This window comes from Phalaenopsis equestris, unplaced genomic scaffold, assembly GCF_001263595.1.
Source record: "Phalaenopsis equestris unplaced genomic scaffold, ASM126359v1 Scaffold000002, whole genome shotgun sequence".
Classification (NCBI taxonomy): domain Eukaryota; kingdom Viridiplantae; phylum Streptophyta; class Magnoliopsida; order Asparagales; family Orchidaceae; genus Phalaenopsis; species Phalaenopsis equestris.
This window is the reverse complement of record NW_018164444.1, coordinates 36182447-36205263: the sequence shown is the minus strand read 5'-3', so window position 1 is coordinate 36205263 and position 22817 is coordinate 36182447. Positions and strand designations below refer to the sequence as shown.

Here is a 22817-nt window from a genome sequence, read left to right as displayed (position 1 = left end):
AACGTAGATATAAATATATATAATATATTATTATATAAATAATATATGTAATATATTGTTATATAAAAAGTTATATAATTTTTTTTTGAGCCATTTCGAGCCGAACACGAGCGAACAAACTGTGGTTCGTGTTCGACTCGTTTACATTTTGAGCTTAAAAAATTGTTCGTGTTTGGCTCGTTAGGCTTAACGAACGAGCCGAACACGAGCAGCTTAACGAGCCGAACACGAGTTGTTCACGAACAACGAGCCAAATTGACAGCCCTACTTAGAACAATCTATAAAAGAAAGCATTTTTCAATTAAAGTCATCCTAACACTACATGTATTAGTGATGTTGAGTTCTTGTATCGTTGGGAAGAAAGATGAAGGATCTTTAAAAGGTAAAGCGCCTCCAGATAATCCTCCATTGATTTTCACTACCCCGGGTCCAATATTTAAGGAACACATTATGGAGAAAAAACTGAGAAAAGCTAAACAAAGAAATACCAAAGAGCTTGCCGTTATGAATGACCTTGATAGAGCAAGGGAGTAACGGAAACAGTTTGAACCTACTCCTAGAAAAAGAAAACTTAATTTGGTTGAACCAGTGAACGGCAAGAGCCCGTAAGATTGTCATGGGAAACTATCCTAGGCATCTTGTGCAAGATTATGATGTTTATCTAGTGGCGCTTTTTGAAACTATGATTGAGGGAATTGGGCAGCATGATGCTGACAAACTTACTGGCAACAAATAGGACTATATTTATCATCATGCGGAGGGGATATTTGGTGGAGCAGAGAAATTGGAATATTGTTTAGGGTTAAACCAACCAATGCATCTTTGATTGGTTGCATTCTCATGATGGTTCTAATTGGAATATTGTTGATGTTTATGCTAACAAGAAGTATCATATTAGAAGGTTGCTCTGGCAAATCCTCTAACAATTCTGATGTTTCTTTACCTACTATTATAGTTGGGGATTTCAATTGTATCATGAAGCAGGAAGAAAAGGGGGAACACTCTCGGTTTTCTACTGGGGCCAGAGAAATGATTGAGTTTATGAGTTATAATGACCTTCAACATATGGGATTCATTTGACCTTGTTTTACCTGATCCAACAATAATAACGATAAAAGTAAAATCTGGATTAGACAAGATAGCATGCTTATTAATTTGGCTGCTCTTGACATTATTTCCTTTGCTAATGTTTGGCATTTGTTTTGATTGCCTCTAAACATTGGCCTATGCTCCTTTCTATAGGGGGATAATCTCTCTCATAAATCTTAAGTGACTAAAGTTTGAGAACTCGTGGATTTCTTATCCCCTAGTCTAGATTATGGTTCTTAAATACTGAAAGAGGAGAGGCCAGATTATGATTCAAATGTTGAAGCCCTACAAAGGAAATGTGCAAGAACTTTAAAAGCTTTGTTCTTTTGGAGCAAGAACGTATTAAGAGAACTTGACACTCTTAAACATAAGTTAGAAAAGGAAATTAAGGATATGCATGAATCGAATGCTTGAATGGACTTTGCTCAAAGCTAGAAAACAATCTCAGATCCAAAATTAGTGAGCTCATTCAACCCTTGGTTGAATTACTACTTGGAGGAGGAAAAAATCAAAGGTTTGCTTGATGAATGAGGGGAGATGCTAACTCCAAATTTTTTCATGCCATGGCTTGTTCCCGAGGGAAATCTAATAGAATCTCCCAAGTTAAGATAAATAATGGTGATATTATTGAAGATCAAAAAGAGATTCATGATTTCTACTTGCATTTTTTTCATAATAAGTGGAAGCAAAGTTCCCCTGACTTCGAGTATTGGCTGGCCCTTGATGAAAGACACCCTTACTAATAAGGATATTGTTGGTTTTCTGAAATCTAAAACTTCTAAAAATGAGAACTGGAATATTTTCAAATGTAGTTCAAATAGAGGTCCAGGTTTCGACAGCATGAGTACTTTTTTTTCAAACATTTTTTGGCCAATTTTTCTACTAATAAGGATATTGTTGGTTTTCTGAAATCTAAGACTTCTAAAAATGAGAACTGGAATATTTTTAAATGTAGTTCAAATAGAGCTCCAGGTTTGGACAGCATGAGTACTTTTTTTTCAAACAATTTTTGGGCAATTTTTGGAAAAGATGTGGTATTGATTGTCTTGAATTTCTTTCGTTTTGGTTGTATGCCGGATTATTGGAAGGAGATCCTCATTTTCCTTATACCCAAAACTGAAAAATGCTAATAACCAGCTAAATTCAGATCCATACGTTTGTGTCAGACAATTTACAAAATTGTTGCAAAAATTCTTGTTAATTGTATCAAGGTTTTATTGCCTACTCCTATTTTTAAAGAGCAAGCAGCATTTGTACCTCACAGATCCATCTCTAGTAATTGCCTTCTTGCCCAGGAGATGGTCTATAAGCTTAAATGTTCCATGTCTTCTTCTATTCTTATGATTATTAAGATTGATATGCAACAAATGTATGATGAGATGAATTGGTTGACTCTGCACAAGATCATGGAGAATATGGGTTTTTCCAATAGATTTAGAGATTGGAAGAAGGGTTGCATTGAGTGCCAGAAATTCTCTCTTATTAATGGTCAAAGATCTCCTTGGATCATTGTTGAATATGGCTTTCATCAGGGTTGCCCCCTCTATCCGTATTTATTTATTCTTCGCTCTAAATTACTTTCCATTGAACTCTCTAGGAAAGCCCATCAATTTGGGATTAGCATTGCTAAGAATGGGCCCTTTCTTTCCTATCTTCTCTATGCTACTGATATTTTGTTATTTTCTAATGTTTCTACTCAAGCAATTAACACCTTTCTCAAGATACTTGATAGAAAATGAAGTTGGACGGTCAAAAAATCAACTTTGAGAAATCAATGGTCTTATTTAGTAAAGCTAATGCTAGTTGGAAGAAGAGAATCGCTATCATGCTTAATTTTCACAAGATTGACAAATTGAATAGCTGGGGATTCATGCTCTCAAATGACTTACAATGTGGATGTTTCCAATATTATTCAAAAAGCTGCCAACAAGCCTAATGCTTAGGGATTAGACATCTCTCTCTAGCTGGGACAAGCACTATTATTAACACATCTTTAATTCTGGTGCCTTCCTATCTAATTACTCATACTGAGGTGCCCAAAAGTGTGCCTCATGTTTTGGAGAAAAGCTGTAGAGATTTTTTTATGTAACAAGAGCCTTGCCAAAAAAAAGCTTACATTATATCTCTTGGGAGAAGTTATGCAAACAGACTAGATATCAGGGCTTTGGTTTCCATGCAACTTCTACATGGAAGAGACCCCTTCGTGCCAAAATTGCATGAGATTTCGTTAATGGTCATGTGCATTTGCATCGTAAGTTTTTGAAAAACAGATATGGACCTAATGTGTGGGCTCAAAACCATAACAGATACAATTTTATTACATGGAGAATCCTACAAGATGGGAGCTTCCAATCTTCAGAATATTTTTAGATGAAAAGCGGAAGATGTTATGGATATTGATATCATCAACCATGCATGGTTCTTTTGTCAGCAATCATAGTACAGAAAATCTGAAGGTGCCGGATTTCCTGCAGGAAAGTGGCTAGAATGTCAGTCGGTTATATCAATGCTTTGGGACTGACCTTGTGAAGAGGATTGAGCTTATTCCCGTGGATAATCAAACTCGCAAAGATCAAACGGAGCTGATCCGTAAGCTTTCAGGTAAGACAGTGATTGTTCTTTCTTATGAGCATATAAGTTTATCAAACAAAATGAGGTGTGCTTGGCTGGGGAAACAAATGGTCCATCCGAGAGGTTTTTCTGGTGGAGACTCGTTATGGATACAGTTCCTACTAATATTTGGCTCAATTCTAAAAGGCTTTCTGAAAATCTTCTTTATACTTGGGGCACTCAAGAGCATGAGGACAGATTTTACACTGTTGCCGAATGTAGAGTTCTCTTGGAAATCATACATAAACTAAAGATGTGGGGTTTTAGCATCACACATTTCAAGCAGCTTTGAGGATGATATTAATAGCCTTTCCATTACTACACAGCACAACCATATTATTACTACTATTTTTTGCAAAACTTTGTATCAAGCATGGCGTGGGTGCAATGCAAAGAAGCATGGCAAGCCTTACGCCACAACCACAATTATGGATGTCAATACTATTGAAACAATTGCAAGATCTCAAACATCTCCAAATCAAGAGCAATGGGACAACATCCAGCCGGACAGGCTGTTTTTCAACTATTATTGGTATCCCCCTTCTTGTTGGTTTAAGATTAATGTGGATTGCACCTATGATCTTCTCACTTGGCTAGCATTGGGGTTTGTTAGAGATGAGTCTGGTGTCTTGTAGCTGCTGGAATGAAGTTTGAAAACTAGGATATTTCCCAAGTGGAGTTAAAGGCTTTTATTTCTATAAAGGAGATCATTAATCCTTGGATACTCGAAGCCAAAGGTGTTATTACCAAAGGGGACAATAGTAACATTATTGAGCTTCTCAAGAAAATCATGGGCAGGCAAGTTTGGCATAACAAAATTGAAGGAATTCAGAATTTTGCCTGTCTTTCTCAGTTTGAACAAATGATTTTTTGGCTTGTGCATAGGAGATGTAATAAAGCAGCGCAAATTTGTGTTCACATTAGCCTATCAAAATAGTCTTGTTTTTAGTGAGGGTTTTGAAACCCATGCTTTGTATCCTATTATTTGTACGGTCAAGTGAAGTCTTTGTAGTGACTACTCGCACAACTTTTGTTCTCTTTGCACTAAATTTGTGTAATCCCTAACAAGATTGTGAATCCTTCAACAAGGTCATGATCCTAAACGACCAAATGTAAATGCAACTATACCAAGTATGCATGGACAACTTAAATTCACAGAGCCTAGAACTACCCAACAAGGAGTATATGGAAACTATCCTGTCTTTCTCAGTTGAAACAAGTGAATTTTTGGCTTGTGCATAAGAGATATAATAAGGCAACGCACATTTGTGTTCAAATTAGTCTTTAAATTTTTGGCTTGTGCATAGGAGATGTAATAAGGCAGCGCACATTTGTGTTCAAATTAGTCTTTCAAGCTAGTCTTGTTTTGAGTGAGGGTTTTGACACCCATGCTTTGTATGCTATTATTTGTACGGTCAAGCGTAGTCTTTGTAGTGACTTGTGGCGCATTTTTTTTTCTCTTCATTCATTTTTTAATGCAATTTCCTAAAAAATATTCCACAATTGTACTAAATTTGTGTAATCACTGACAAGATTTTGAATCCTTCAACAAGGTCATGATCCTAAACGACCAAATGTGACTGCAACTGTACCTAATATGCATGGACAACTTCAATTCAAAGAGCCTGGAACTATCCAACAAGGAGTATACGGAAGCTAACCTGTCTTTCTCGGTTTAAACAAGTGAATTTTTGGCTTGTGCATAGGAGATGTAATAAGGCAACGCATATTTGCGTTCAAATTAGCCTTTCAAGGTAGTCTTGATTTGAGTGATGGTTTTGAAACCCATGTTTTGTATGCTATTATTTGTACGGTCAAGCGTAGTCTTTGTAGTGACTAGTGGCGCATTTTTTTTCTCTTAATTCAATTTTTTATGTAATTTCCAAAAAGATATTCCACAATTGTACTAAATTTGTGTAATCCCTAACAAGATTTTGAATTCTTGAACAAAATCATGATCCTAAACGACTAAATGTGAATAAAACTATACCAAGTATGCATGGACAACTTAAATTCACAAAGCCTAGAACCATCCAACAAGGAGTATACGGAAACTAACCAACTGCATCAAATACATTGAAACTCTCTTACGCCCAAAAATCTATGGAGGTTGTTCAAATTCTATCAAAGCTCCTACGCTAAAAATCAAGTCCTTACCATCCCTCTATGGGGAAAACTTTATATTTGACCTAAAAAGTACGGCATTTTTATTGGTTAAACTAGAATGTCACTAGTGTTATTGCCACGACATATGCCATCTGCATTTGTCAACAAATTCCATTAATTTCAAGAAGCCCAAAACCCCTATCAAAGACATGGGAATCGAGCAAACCCACCCTTACATAAAAAGAACGTCAAGAACATCAAAATACATGCTCTAATCTTCGGTTCAAAAATTTCATATCACAAAATTGGTTGGGATCCATTCTAAATTGTAATCCTAATAAACTATCTATGTTGATGTTTAAAGAATGGTTGTAATTAGGATCTTGGCCGACTATTTTTCTTTAAAAATAAATTCTATTTTTCTTTCAAAATATACTCCAATAAAAAGATAAATGAAGTTAATTTTCTAAGAACTTATAATAATCTATCAATAAAATCTCCAAAAAAACAAGTTGGGCTTCTTCCCCTTATTCATTACCTCGACAAGAACGCATTACAATATAAAACTCAACCCAAGTTTCTCAATGATGAAAATATTCAAATTCACTATCAACGCACTGTTGTGAGAGGTGCAAATCATTACCAACAAAATTTATACTTAAAAAAATATTCCACTAAGACAATGAGTAAGGAAATAGTATAATGCCAATATTAGAGTTTTCCATTATCTCAAATGCATAAATGTTTGATCAATAAAAAACATTTGGATTGAACTCCCAACACATAATCCACTACCTTATCGTCAAACTCACACACAAAAATGAGGTCTCGGTAAAGAACTTAGAATATATACTCGCCACTATCACTTTATACATAATAAATGGTCAACGTAAAAAGTTCAAATTAAATTTGTTGCACGTTGAGCCAATGCCTCAACATCAAAATATGAGATGAACAAAGTGGCTCAGTTCGAAACATTTTGAGTGAGTTTATCAATATTACCACAAGAAGCTTGACATAAAGCACACACACAAGCAAATGATGATGGATTCACAGATGACCACCTCCTTCGATATGAGCCCATATTCCATGCACAACTAGCCCATACGAGCTTACATAGCTCTTACACTATTGATTTCAAAAATGTAACAATCATTTAGAAAGACAATGACAACTCATGAAAATCAACATTAAAGGACTGACAAGCAACTGGACAACTTTCAATTAATACTTGATAAAGAACAAGTAAGTCTTTATTGGGAACAAAATCTTTTGTTTACTTAATCAATAAGTTGCCAAACAAAACAGTCACCAACTATGTGGAGTGTAAACTGTGAACAGTTTAATCTCGCCTTGTAATCTATAATGATAAAGAAGCAAACCTGGAGGTTGCAGCTCTGTCCCACAAATACTCTCTACCCATCATGAAGTAAATTTCTTCACCTTGGCACGTCACATAAAATATATGCTCTTTGCCCCTCTTTTAATATGGAGTTTTGGAAAACTCTGAATTTTCAAAATTAAAAAAAAAGATCAGAGAAATGTATATGTAAGAAACCAGCTGAAAAAATACCAAAAAGAAAATTATACTCCATTAGAAGGATATGCGTTTGTATTAGATTTTATGTATAGCCATCCACTTTCTATCATTTTAATTCATTTGTACAAACAAAAAGATTTACTGATACAACAAAATGCTGCAGACAAATACAGTCAATTCAAATCTATCCATATCAACTACATCACTTTTTAAAATTTTAAATGCTCCCAGCCTTTCAATTCAATTCCATTCAATCGTTTGGACAACGCTCAAGTTAACTCCATCATTGCTTATGAGGATAATACACGCAAAAAATAGAAAATACAAAACCTGCCAGTCACCAAGTTGCATGAGCTAATGAGGCAATAGTTCACCTCAAATACTCTTAAAATAAATGGCATAAATACTCCGAAACATGCCCTGCAAGATTTAAACAGAGTAGAAGACGGTACCTGAATAGAAAACGGTGACTCCTTCACTGCAAGAGGAGAAACCGCAACGGAAATAGGGGAAAATCAAATCGTCAACCGCTGTGAATCGATCTGGCGTTGGAGATGTAGATCTGGCGGTGACGGAATGATCCCGAAGAGAGAACAAGAAGCTACCAGTGAAGGGCAGTCGAGTTCTCGCTGAAGAAACCTGCTTCAAATGTTCCTTCAAAGCAGTATTCCCTTCTCCGGAGAATTCTCGGCGAGGGCTCCAAACACTGGACGTGGTATTGAGGTTGGCTAGTCCAGGATCTGGGTCCTTTCCGATTAGCCTGGTACTGGCAGACCCCCAGTGCTTTGTTAGGGAAGGACGCCAGGGTTTTGGGATTTACAGAGGGCATGGGTAAATTGGAAAATATTTGGGGGTTATTCAGCAGGTACTCGGGTTATGTCCATGTTATATCCTATATAACTTCTCTTTAACTTACCTGTAACGTAAAAATAAGTTCTGTGTTTTTGTAGTTCTGACAGTTACAAGTAAGTTATAAAAAGGTTACAGTGGGTATAATGCGGATATAACTCCCATGTATCATCTTAATAACCTCTGGCGTACGCAGCGTTGCGTAAGTCAAATATTTTCCCAAGAAATTTTACATGCATGGTAAAACCTCCTCCCAGTTCATATATATTTATTTATCTAAAATATAATTTTTCTATTTACACTTTTAACCTCTTGTGTAAAATAATTTCACTTGAGAAGATGTTAGGATTTGAGCAGTGTCTGTAAATATGAAGTTTAGATATTGGACATGTGAATATATAAGAATTGAATGGTATGTAAATGCACTTAAGGTGTGCTTTCAATCAAGAGGTTGGTAGTTTAATATTTGATAATAAAATTGATCAAAAGTCAACAAAAAGATATTAATTATTTAAATCTATGGTAATTTTATTATCACTCTACCAATAATTTAAGATTTGAGCAGTGTTTGTAAATGTCAACAAAAATATATTAATGCTAAAAAGTTAAATTATCACTCTACCAGTACAAAATTTATGGCACATAACAATCTTAAACATCCATTATTTATAAATAAAGTTTTTTTTTTTACATCTATGTTGATATTAATGAGGAAAATCATGAAATCTTTCATAAAAATTATATATTTTATAAATGAATCCTCTAAATAAAGGGTTCGTTTGATTACATCATTAATATATATTTAATTAAAGAAAGGTAAGTGTTGATAAGCCCAAACCATGCAAGTAATGCACGTTCAAATAAAATAGATGGTGACATGCGAATCTCGATAATGAGTCATACTACGTTATAAATCCTCATAGTAACTTACCCTTCTCTTCAGCATTAGTCCTACATCTTCAAATCATCTAATCTCTCCCCCTTAAGCTCCTTTCTAGATGAGAGGGTGTGAGTATGAAGAAGAAAAAGATGAAAACCAAGTCGAATCGTTACAATGATGTATGAGATGTATCACCCTCTCCCCCTTAAGCTCCTTTCTAGATGAGAGGGTATGAGAATGAAGAAGAAAAAGATGAAAACCAGGTCGAATCGTTACAATGATGTATGAGATGTATCACCTGTTATTGAATCTTAAACTCTCTATTCCTCTCTTTTTTCTTCTTTATTGCCTATATGTTATCAATAATAGCAATTTCTTTTCTGCATTTATTGAATATATTTTAAGAAAAAAATGTGCTCTGATAGTTTCTCAATAGCAACTCTGGAACTCTTAGCTCTTGATCATCCTAAGAAAATTTTGCTTTATTAATTTGGTTTTTCAGCCTTACACAAAAAAAATTAATCCTTTCATTATTACTCTTATCTTGCATAGCATCATGAATATGCTTGAGTTTTGATGATGTTATAATCACATTGTTATAAATGTTTGTGACTCAAAAGTTCAGACCAAGACAAGTATATCATAAAAATCAAACATAGTGTGATGCTCTTATCATAGTTAATCAAAAGTAAAATAAAAATATTGATGATTTGATCGATTAATACTATTATTTACAATATTAACTTAAGCATAGATTTTATGAGCCACATATGAATTACTATGTGCTTGATTTGTGAGAAGCTTAACCAGCTTAATTGCACTAAATATATTTGATAATCATACTTTTCAAGATGAGGAAACTCTCATCAAATTAAATTTGGCGCATGTAAGTTTTACTTTGATTTTAATAGAAAAATTCAAATTTCATGATTTAAAATATGAATAATCATATATATATTTTTTACCTTCTTGGGTAATCAACTATTCTCAATACCATATCTAAAGAACATGAATGCAAATATCGAGCAATGAACAATCTAATAGATTTACTTGTTCACTAGAAATGTTAACAATTGATGCAAGTGACAACTTTAATTAAGCATGTTGTAACTCAAAATGATGCATAGAAAAATCAAACAATTAGAATAAAGTTAAAACAAAGAAGTGGTAAGCAAAAGATCAAGGCTTAGATAGCTAGCAAGAAGTAAGAAAAATGGCTTCAAACTTATCTCTTAAGAAATTTAGAACAAAATGTGTGACTATAGATGGGCTAGAAAATTATGATTTTGATACTAAATATACTAATTCAATTGAAGGGATTGAGTTTTCAAGCTAAAAGGAAAGTGCTCAAGTGATTGGGGAAGAGAAAAATACGATTGTGCATCAATATATTATAGGAAATTTATAGACAATATATAATTCTTATATTGTTACATTCTAATAGTTTGGTATCATACACTTACGCGCGAAAATACATTTTACTTAGAAATAGCAAATAATTGGGAGATTATGTGATATTAAATATTTGTATACAATGCATAAATATGAAAATTTAGATGTTAGATAAGTAAATACAAAATAATTGTGTTATGTATGCATGGATTTACATATCTAACATCTAATGTCTGATGAATACATTTATAACAGTTTGATATCATAAATGATCGAAACAACATATTTCACTTTTTAAAAAGTTAATTATAATAATAATTTTAATGTGATATTAAACTTGATGCCCTGTCACATACACATTTGCACTCACCCCAAACACCTCAATACATCCAAAACCATCTATTTACCTAAATTGACCTATCTCCCCCTTGGAAGCCCATAACACACTTCCTAACTCTTTTGAAAGATCATGTAGATCGCAAATGCACTTCGCGATCCATCTTTGTTAAAAAAAAAACTTATATTTAAACTAGTTGGCTTGACTAGAAGAACTCGATGCTGCCAAAATTGATCCAATTTTGAGTCAAATCAACCCCAAATCAAGTTGTTAAACCATTTATTTAGGCTTTAGTTGGTTATTATAGGGTCAAATGAACTACAAATTTGACATTCATAGAGTTAATTAAAGTGTCTAGATGAGAGGAATTCAACGAGCCGAATATCACCTTATTCAAACTTCATTAAGGTTATGAGATCATCAAAAAAGTTTAAGGAGAATCAACGTGGGTCGTGCGATCGAGTAATTATGGTGGTTATTCGCCTAAGTACAAAAATGCCTCTCTTTTAGGGTCTATAAATATATCTTTGCTCTTCACTTGGACATGACGGAAGAGAAAGGAGAAGGAGCCCATTTTCAATTTTGTTATATACTAAAGTCCCAACGATAACAACTGACCTCAATAACCGCCGCTCGTCAATTACCTTCAAACACCATCGGTCGCCTTATGCTCACCACCGTTGATGCACTTTGCAGAGTAATAAAGTAGTTTGTGGGGTAATGATGAGCATTGCTAAATAACAAAGTGTCCTATGTAGTAACAACGCACATTTGTAGGAGTAATGAAGTATGCTGCCTAGTAATGACACATATTGTGGAATAATGAAATACTCTATTAAGTGATGAAGAATTCTGCATAAGAAGAAACGTGATATTCTAAATATTATGTAGCAACTCAACTGGAACATGTTATTTTGATGCTATCTTACTACCTTTATACTCAGAATGTGGTGACTTTCTCCAGAATTTTGAAGTTATTGCCTTACATCATATATCGACAAGTGATGTCTTTGGTGTAATGATAAACCCAAGAGAAGGATTAAAACTACCAACCGATGTAGCATAAACTAAAGCCTTTAGAACCAATTGACAAAATTGTAGCTTCCCACTATAATCTATGTGGTTAATTGCTACTACAGCTCCTCACTACAACCTATGTGGCTAATTACTACTGCATCTCCCATATGACCTATGTGGTTAGCTGCTACTACGACTTCAACTACCACCTCTGCAGTCAACTAAAATTCTTATAGTATCCAGTCGCCTTTGGAATGTGTTACCATCATCGCCAATTCTCGTCGTTCATGTTGTTGGTTAATGTCGTTGTTGAAAGGATTCACTACTTTGTTTATCTATTTTATTGTCCTATTCTCCGAATGTCTTGTTCTCTTTAGATCACATGGATGACCTTAAGATGTTAAGTAATTTGCAGGAAGAAAAAAAAGGCAGATGGAAATAGAAAACAAAAGAAAATGTCGTAGTGGTTTTGTTTATAGAGAATTCAGTAATGTCTGATTTCTCAGATTCTCGTGCAAAGAAAACCACATGTAAGTTTCACAATAAGAGATTTAGGTGCAAGAACTATTCTCGGTTCTTCAATACTCTTATAAGAACAAGCTCCTATAGTTAATTATATCTTAAGTAGTTAAAACTACTCAAGAAAACTCCCAATTAAAACTAATGTTTGTTTTCAGAGAAATTTTAACTGTCAAAGTCAAGGAAAGAACATAAATGTTTGAGCCTAGGGTAAAAGATTTCTAAGAATCTGATTCTATCCTAAAGGTTTTGTTTTGTCATTTTATTTTTGTCATTTTTTTGTTATTTTATTTTTGTCATTTTGTTTTTGTCATTTGATTTTGTTGTTTTGTCATTGTCGTTTTGTTGCCTTGAGGTTCATCTTTTCCATTTCAGAATGTTGTCCGTACAAAATAGAGTTAGCACACCCTAATAACATGCAAAGTAAATCTAAAGTGTAATTTGTCTCATGTCTTCAACAAACCTGCAAAACAAAACACGATTAGTCATAAAATCATGATTTAATTTGTCAATTTAGTTGGATGAATAGTTCTTAGATGATTCGGTCAAGATGTCTATGGCTCCATCATCCTGGGTTCGTAATAGTATTCAAATCTACTTAGCCCAAAAGGTGTTTAAACTAGGACCAGAAGATTGTTATCAACAACCACATATTGTGTCGTCCAAGAGATCTTCATAGACCTGAACACAAGTGTTCAAGTTGCATTCAGTGATCTTTGTTCATTAGGAATCAATTTAAGTTTTAATGCCTTATTCGGATTTTAAAGGTCGGAAAGTTTTAGGTTGTTTAATATTTATTAACCGATTAAATTTTGTCATTTATTTTTATTTAAGAAGACCCGATCAGGATCCCATGGTTTCGTCGTCTCGGGTCATTATGTTTGCTGTTTGATTAGCCACAAGTGGCTGGAAGATGTTTTGTTACCAATCATAAGTTACCTCCTCCAAAATATCTTCTCAAATCTAGTTGCATTTTTAAGTTCAAGTTTAAGTTCTAATGTCTTTGAAAAAGGTTTTTTATGTCATTTGTATTTTTTCATGAATTTCATTTTATTTATGTCGGTTGGATTTAGATATGAAATTGAATCATCATTTTTGGTTCATCATGTCCTTCATTTTAGGTTTGATTTCGGTTAAACCTAAGGAAAGTTGATTAAATTCTAATAAATTATACTTAAGATTTAGGTTCGATGTGGGTAGAACCTAAGATTCAATGCTCCTTAGATTCAATTTAGGTAGAATCTAAAGTATAAGATGATTTAAGTCCAATTTAGGTAGGACCTAAGGTTTGATATTATTTAGGTTTAATTTGAGTAGAACATTAGGATTGATGTTGTTTAGGTTTAATTTAGGTTAAATCTAAGGTTAAAATGGTTTAGGCCCAAATTTTGGTTGAACCTAAAGTTTAAGATGGTTTAAGTCCAATTTAAGTAGGAACTAAAATTTGGAGTGGTTTAGGTTCAAATTAGGTATAACCTGAAGTTTGAGATATTTTTAGGTCCAATTTAGGTGGGACCTAAGATACGGTGTCACTCAGATTTAATTTAAGTAGAATCTAAGGTTTACCCAATTTGGGTTCAACCAAAAGTCTAAGATGATTTAGGTTCATTTTAGGTTGAACTTGAGGTTTAGATTAACTTAGGTTCAATATAAGTTGAACCAAAAGTGTAGGATGATTTAGATCCAATTTAGGTAGGACCTAAGGTATGGAATGATTTAGGTTCCAATTAGGTAGAACCTAAGATTTAACATTGCTTAGGTTCAATTTAAGTAGAATCCAAGATTTTGGATAGTTGTAGGTCCAATTTAAGTATGAGCTAAGGTATGTTATTATTTAGATTCAATTTAGGTAGAATTTAAGGTCTGGGGTGGTTTAGGTCCAATTTAAGTAGGACCTGAAGTATGATTTGATTTACATTCAGTTTGGGTTGAATCATAGGTTTAGGTCAACTTAAGTTCAATTTATGTTAGACCTAAGGTTTTAGGTTGAATTAAGTTCAATGTAGGTTGAACCTAAGGTTTAGATTGACTTAGGTTCAAAGTGGGTCAAACCTAAGGTTTAGGCTGGCTTAGGTTCAATGCGGGTTGAACCTAAGGTTTAGGATTACTTAGGTTCAATTTGGGTTAAACCTAAGGTTTAGGTTGAATTGGTTGACTTAGGTTTACTTAGGTTTAATTTGGGTTGAACCTAAGATTTAGGTTGACTTACTTTTCATTTGGATTGAACCTGAGGTTTTAGTTAAATTATGTTCAATTTGGGTTGAACCTATGATTTCAGTTATCCTAGGTTCAATTTGGGTTGAACCTAAGGTTTAGGTGGGTTTAGGTTTAATGTGGGTTGAACCTAAGGTTTTAAGTTGACTTAAGTTCAATTTGGTTGAACCAAAGGTTTAGGTTCACTTAGGTTCAATTTGAGTTGAACATAAGAGTTAGGTTGACTTTAGCTCAATTTGGATTGAACCTAAGAGTTAGGTTGACTCGCTTCAATTTGGGTTGAACCTAAGATTTAGGTTGACTTAGGCTCAATTATTTGGGTTGAACCTAAGAAGGTTGACTTAGGCTCAATTTGGGTTGAACCTAAGATTTAGGTTGACTTAGGCTCAATTTGGGTTGAACCTAAGGTTTAAGTCTAGTTAGGCTCAATTTGGGTTGAACCTAAGATTTTAGGTTGACTTATGTTCAATTTGGGTTGAACTTAAGGGTTAGGTTGACTTAGTTCAATTTGGGTTGAACCTAAGGTTTAGGTTGAGGGGCTAAGCCTAATTTAAGTAAGGCTTAATGGATGTTTTAAGTCTAATTTAGGTTAAACTTAAGTGAGGTTTAAGATTTAGCCTAATATAAGTAAAAGCTTTAAGTATTAATTAAGTCTAATTAGAATTAGTCTTAATTGGGTTTAGGTAGGCTTAAGCCTAATGTTGTCAAGGCTTAAAGTATTAATTAAGTCTAATTTAAACTTAATTAGGGTTTAGGTTGGCTCAAGCGTAATGTAGTTAAGGCTTAAGGGTTTAATTAAGTCTAATTAAGATTAGACCTCATTAGGTTTGGCAGTTAATTAAACCTAATATGGGTAAGGTTTAATTAAATTAATTGGGTCTAATTAGGGTTAAACCTAATTATGATTTAAGGTTAATTAAAACTAATGTAAATAAGGTTTAATTACTTTAATTAGGTCTAAGTTAGGTTAGATCTAATTCGAGTTTAGGGTTAATTAAACATAATGTAAATAAGGTTTAGTTATATTAATTAGTTCTAATTAGGGTTAGACCTAATTATGGTTTAGGGATTAATTAAACCTAATGTAAGTAAGGTTTAATTAGATTAATTAGGTCTAAATAGGGTTAGACTGAATTAGAGTTTTGGGTTAATTAAACCTAATGTAAGTAAGGTTTAATTAGATTAATAAAGTCTAATTAGGGTTAGACCTAATTATGGTTTAGAGATTAATTAAACCTAATGTAAGTAAGGTTTAATTAGATTAATTAGATCTAATTTGGGTTAGACCTAATTAGGGTTTATGGTTAGTTAAACTTAATGTAAGTAAGGTTTAATTAGATTAATTAGGTCTAAATAAGGTTAGATTAAATTAGAGTTTAGTGTTAATTAAACCTAATGTAAGATTTAATTAGATTAATTAGGTCTAATTAGGGTTAGACCTAATTATGGTTTAGAGATTAATTAAACCTAACGTAAGTAAGGTTTAAATAAATTAATTAGGTCTAATTTGGGTTAGACCTAAATAGGGTTATGGTTAATTAAACCTGATATAAGTAAGGTTTAATTATATTAATTAGTCCAATTTGGTTTTGACCTAATTAGGTTTTAAGGTTAAATAAACCTAATATAAGTAAGGTTTATTTATATTAATTAGGTCCAATTTGGGTTAGACCTAATTAAGGTTTTGGTTGGGTTTGGGTCCATTTGGGTTGAACCCAAATGTCTAAGTCTGATTTGAATCCATTTCGACTCAAAGTTTTCTGGTTTTGACTTATGTCCTTATAGGTTAGACCTAAGTGTGATGTGGATTCATTTGGGTTGAACCCAAAAATTGGAGTTTTGATTTGAGTCTATATGGATTAGACCCAATGGTTCAAAAAAGAAGGGTGGGGGGGGTTAGGATTTAGGTTCACCCTAGGTATAATTTGGAAATCAGGCTTAAGGACTAGGATTAGGTCAATCCTACTGGTCATTCAAGGCCAATGTCAAAACCTTAAGGATTTTAGGGTTTTAAATGTAAATTTAAAATTTACAAATTTAACCCCAAGAGGCAAAAATGTCACTTTAAATTTTCTAAAGGCTAAAAATTATCATTTTAAGGTTTAACATTGTCACCCTAAATTTTCTAGCCAATTTCATTTTTAATTTCCATTTTTTTTATTTCTAGCCAATTTCATTTTTAATTTCCATTTTTTTATTTTTATAATTTTTTGGAAATAATTACAAAATTTGGTGAAAGTTGGTAAATTTGACTCTAGGGATTTCTCTTGGCCTTGGAGAAATTATGAAATTCCCAAGGGTATAAGGATTGATCTCTGAAATTTTCATAATTTTGGAGTTATAAATAATTTTTAATAATTAAATTACTTCAGAGAGTAATTAATTAATTAAAAATTAAATATAATTCATTAATTTCATATTTCATTCTTATAATGTTTTACTCATTTTTCTGATTCCAGGGGGTTTCTAATCATATTTTTATGATTTATCATTAAAAAGTCATGAATTTTTGAAGTTATTAGACATTTCTGGATTTATTTAAATTTGAAAATTCCTAATTTTCTATTAATCCAGCGTGGCGGCTGACTGGATCATCGGACAGATTGAATTCAACAAGGTTAGCTCTGATTCATGGGGCTTTACGTGTGGCAGCTTACATGGCCCACAATTTAAGTCTTTCGCACAGACGTTTGCACGATCCGACTTAATCCCAACCATCCATTTTCAACATACAAAATGGACAGCATCGGTTCATCATCCTCGCATGACGATTAACCGATAATTGTTCATGTTTAAAGTGCAAGATCTCCCTGAATTTTGAACCAAAACTCGCGAATTTGTTCCTAAAGCTTCATCGTGTTTAGGAGAACACATCTATACGTCGAGTTAGGGTTTGTGGCACATACCTGGTCTCAAGAGGTGTGGCCTCAATTGGGTTTGATGGAAACTTTCTCTTGGTCCTTGCGAAGCTCGTTCTTGGTCCAATTTGAAGTGAAATAGAGTTGGGTTATACTTTTGCAGAAATGTGGTCATTGTATTTGCTTGGGGCTTGCTGGAAGAGCCAATTTCGATTGGGAACTCCCTCGTAAGGTTGAGTGATGGTGTTGAGATAGTTTAATTGAAGTTTTGAAGAGTTTTATGCTAACCCAAAAAATTGTCCAGTTTTTTGGGTAAGAAATTGGTCTCTGTAATGGATTACAAAAGATGAAATGTTGGAGGATTAGTTGCTCAGTGAATGGGGAACAAATTTTGTGTTGAAGGTTTTAGGGTTTGAGGTCTGTAGTTATGGCCCTCTTCTTCTTCTTTTTTTATTTTGGTAGCTCTCGGGTTGGCCTATTTATAGCCATGGAGAAGCCATGGCTGAGCTTGGATTTGATTGGAGGAAGATGAAGGCAGCTCAGGGAAGATCAGGGAGTTTAAGAAGAACAAATTTTGGTTGAGCATCATTGTTATTAGCATTTCTATGGTGAGCTTATTATGAGCTCAAGTATAGTGAAGAGAATGTCTTGAGCAAGGCTTTCTTTCCATTGGATGGGGAGTGAGGTGGATAAGGACCTCATTTGAGTTGGATTATCCTCCCTTCCACCTAAGCTAACAAGTCATCCAATGGCTTTGTGATGGAATGACACCTCCTCCCTTCATGATGATTTTTTTTTACTTAAGTAAAAAATGGTTGCTTCGTGCATTTAATGGGTTTTCCATGGGTCTTGGGTATGTCATGATGGGTCTCATGGGTCATGGGTGACCCATTAGCAATCCTCCGTGGGTTGGATTTGAGTTTGAAAGTGATTCATGGGTTTATATGTCATAAATTTGATCACAATTTAGGGTTCAAATTTAATCATAATTCCATTTTAAATTAAGTAATTAATTAAAAAAATGAAATTATATCATAAATCCATAGATTGGTCAAGATGAGTTTAGGGTTGACCATTTGACCAATTTTTATCAAATAGGTCCAAGGTTGAACTTATTGATCGAGTTTGACTAACGGGCTTTGGAATTGACCAGTTTGACTAGAGTTGACCAATCAGGTCATGGGATTGACCAAATTCCCAAGTTTAACCAATTGGATGTCAAGGTTGACCAATTGACCTATTTTGAGAAATTTGGTGTTAGGGTTGACCAAATGATCCATTTTGATCAATTTGGTATCAAGGTTGACCAAATGGTTCACTTTGACCAATTTGGTGTCAAGGTTGACCAAATGGTTCATTTGGTGACTATTGGGTCCAAGGTTGACCAAATGGTCAATGTGGTGATCATTAGTTCCAGGGTTGACTGAATGGTCAATGTGGTGACCATTGGGTCTAGAGTTGACTGAATGGTCAATGTAATGACCATTGGGTATAGGGTTGACCAAATCAGAGTATGTTATCATTGATTAGATCATTTTGGGATGCCATCATGATTTGAACCCAAAGAGGGCGTATTAGGGGTTAATCAAATTTCTAGGGTTTTTGGGATTCCTAAATGGGGTTCAAAGTGGTCAATGTTGGTAGTCCCCCTTCCTAGGATGGACTTAGTGATCATGGTGATCATTAGGTCTTTTAAGAAAAAGTGTTTGGGGATCTTGAGCCTGTGTGGGTGACTCAAGATATGTCTTGTCTATAGGTGTCAGTTTGGGCTCCTCATAAAAGTGAGGTCAACAAAACCCCTGCATTCTATGTGGCTAGTTATTGCTACAACTGGACACTACAACCTATGGTCTAACTGATATCATTATAGCCTTCCGTCATAACCTTTGTGGCCAAATGACACTCTTACAACGACCAACTACGGTCTATGTGGCCAGCTACTACTATAGCTTTCCACAACAGCCCACATGGCTAATTGCTATCATTATAGCCTTCTAATACATCCTTTATGGCCAATTGATGTTATTGCAACTCCCCATTACAGCTTATGTGACTAACTACAACCTATGTGGCTCACTGCCGCTGTAGTTCAAAAATACAACTTTTGTGGCCCATTGAGAAGCAACTCCCAACTACAACTTTTGCGACCAACTAATGTTATTGCAGCTCCACATTATAATTTGTATGACCAACTATGTTCTATGTGGCTCACTGTTACTGTAGCTTCTAACTACAATTTTTATAACCAATTGATGATATTGCAACTCCCCACTACAGCCTATGTGACCAACTACAATCTATATGACCAAGTATTACTACGACTACCAACCACAACATATATGGCAAAATGACATTATTACAACCAACTTCTACCCCATTTGTGGCAGACCATTGCCTTTTTGACAATCAACTATAACCTTTGCATCTCACTATCAGTTTTATCACCAAGAATTACAATTATTGTAGCCCAAATATGGCTATGAAAGTTGTACTACTATTCACAATTGTAATTATCAACTTTATCATTTCTTCTTCCATAATTCAGAAGAAGAGTGGACCTATATACTTACAATCACATAATGAATTGATTTAATTGGGCTTTGCTCCATTAGGTTTCCCTTTCAAAGGTTTTTCACGTAAAAAATTTTGGTGTCTTCACATGTTGCTTCTCTATCATTTGTGTGAGTGCATTGGATTTTCGTATAATACTAAGAAGTTAAATTATCACTCTACTACCACAAATTTTATGACACACAACAATCTTAAACATCCATTATTTATAAATAAAGTTTTCTTACATCTGTTGATATTAATGAGAAAAACCATGAATTCCTTCATAAAAAGTACAACTTTTATAAAAGAATCCTCTAAATGAAGTGTCCTTTTGATTACATCATTAATGTATATTTAATTCAAGAAAGGTAAGTGTTGGTAAGTCCAAAACATGCAAGTAATGCACGTTCAAATAAAACAAATGTGACATGTCAATCACGATAATGAATCATACTCCTCATAGTAACTCACCCTTCTCTTAAGCATTAGTCCTATATCTCCAAATCATCTTATCTCTCCCCCTTAAGCTCCTTTCTAGATGAGAGGGTAAAGAAGAAAAAGATGACATCCAATCGATACAATGATGTATGAGATGCAAGAGAAGTTATTGAACCTTAAACTCTCTTTTCCTTTTTTTTTTCCTTCTCAATTGCCTATGTGTTATCAATAATAGTCATTTCTTTCCTTCACTTATTGAATATACTTTAAGAAATAAATACGCTCAAATAGTTTCTCATTTGCAACCCTTGAACTCGTAGCTCTTGATCATCTTGGAAAAATTTTGCTTTATTAATTGTTTTTTCAACCTTACACAACAAGATTAATCTTTTCATTTTTATCTTTCATAGCATCATGAAGAAGCTCATGTTTTCATGATGGCTATAATCACATTTTTATAAATGTTTGTGACTCAAAAGTTCAAACCAAGATAAGTATATCATAAAAATCAAACATAGTGCAATGCAATGCTCTTATCTTAGTTAATCAATAGTTATAAAAAATATTGATGATTTGATCATTTAATGCTATTATTTACAATATTAACTTAATCATATATTTTATGAGCCACATAGGAATTAATATGCGCTTGATTCGTGGTAAGCTTAACAAGCCTATTTGCACTAAATATATTTGATAATCATACTTTTCAAGATGAGGAAACTCTCATAAAATTAAATTTGGCGCATGTAAATTTTAATTTGATTTTAACAGCAAAATTCAAATTGCATGGTTTAAAATAATGAAGAATCATGTTTTTTTTCTTACCTTCTAGGGTCGTCAACTATTCTCAATAGAATATCTAAAAAACATGAATGCAAAAAATCTAGCAATGAACAATCTAATAAATTTACATGTTCACTAGAAAAGTTAACCAATTGATGCAAGTGACAACTTGAATTCAAAATAATTCATTGCAAAATCAAACATTTAGATTAAAGTTCAAACAAGGTAATGGTAAGCAAATAGGTTAAGATTGAGAAAGCTAATAAGAAGTTTAAGAAAATGCCTTCAAACTCATCACTTTAAAAATTTAGAACAATGTGTGACTATAGATGGGCAAGAAAGCTATGATTTTGATACTAAATATACCAGTTCAATTGAAGGGATTGAGTTTTCAAGGTAAAAGGGAAGTGGTATCATACACTTAGGCATCTGAACTTTTGAAAGGGAAATTTAGAGACATCAAATAATTCTTATATTGTTACATTATAATAAATTGGTATCATACACTTATGCATGAAAATACATTTTAATTTGAAATAGTAAATAATAGGGATATTATGTGACATAAAATATTTGTATACAATGCATGTAAATATGAGAATTTAGATGTTAGATAAGTAGATACAAAAGAATTGTCCTATGTATGCACGGATTTACATACCTTAACATCTAATGTTTGATGATTAGATATGTAAATACATAAAAAAAATCTCTAAAACTTCTCATAGATACATTATTTCATCTGTCAAAAAGATTGAAAAGGAAAAAAAAAAAACATTTCAGATCTACAAATGCATGGTAGAGCTTAAGAGCCTCACATGACTGTATCAATACAAAAACATTTCAATTCCAAGTCTGCATAAATGGAGCAACCTCACTTCTATGACACAGCAAAAGTTGATATTTCATGAATCTGAGCTTTTGAAAGGCCCATAGAATCAGCTATGGATTTCACCTCAGCTATCATTGCAACCACATCATTCAATTTATTCACAGCTGAACCAACACCCTGTTTGCAGACATAACAGAAATGGAATTTTCTCAGTTTGCAGCTCATCTGAAACTTATATTATTGAAACATGATGCAGATAAAGCTATTTATGTTCACATTTGACATTGAAATTTCATATTTCAACAGAATATGGCAACAATATAAAAACTGATAAAGATCCAAGCTTGTTTTGCATTCTGATTTCTAATCATGATTTTGATTTTCAAATCTTGTACAAGAATGAGTTCTGAGCTTTAGTTGGATTCACTTTCCTTAATTTTAGAGAAATTTACATGCATATCACACAATCCTTATGTATTTAAAAATTAAATCTTTAAAAATAAATCCTCTAAAAAAATATTATTTTAATTACATGTTATTGCATACTTAATTCAGAAGAGGCAAATGATCCCAAATAAAGCAGATGATGGGTATTGAAATAAAGTGATATGCCAGTTATGATTGTAAGTCTAGGGGTGTAAAGGAGCTGAACACGAGCGAGCCCAGGCTCAGCTCGTGTATGTTTCGAGCTCAAAAATTATGTTCGTGTTCGGCTCGTTTGCTTAGCGAACTGAACAAGAGTCGTTCGCAAACAAAGAGTCATTTTGACAATCCTAATCGCGTAGCCATAAGATGTT

At 33.5% G+C, this 22817-nt stretch overlaps 2 protein-coding genes across 2 annotated transcripts in view; one reads left to right on the top strand and one right to left on the bottom strand.

Moving 5' to 3' along the window:
* LOC110018007 (vacuolar protein sorting-associated protein 52 A-like) overlaps window positions 1–8166 on the bottom strand; it is an 84794-nt gene extending 76628 nt beyond the window's left edge. The window contains exons 1-2 of the mRNA XM_020715216.1: window positions 7798–8166; window positions 7188–7311 (exon numbers count right to left, since the gene is read on the bottom strand). Of these exons, the coding sequence (XP_020570875.1) occupies window positions 7188–7231 (44 nt within the window). The 5' untranslated portion in view covers window positions 7232–7311; window positions 7798–8166. The remainder of the gene's footprint in view (window positions 1–7187; window positions 7312–7797) is intronic.
* Window positions 7994–22817, top strand: part of LOC110017998 (AT-hook motif nuclear-localized protein 20-like) — a 22334-nt gene continuing 7510 nt past the window's right edge. The window contains 3 exon segments of the mRNA XM_020715206.1: window positions 7994–8068; window positions 8119–8176; window positions 8296–8310. Coding sequence (XP_020570865.1) covers window positions 7994–8068; window positions 8119–8176; window positions 8296–8310 — 148 coding nt within the window.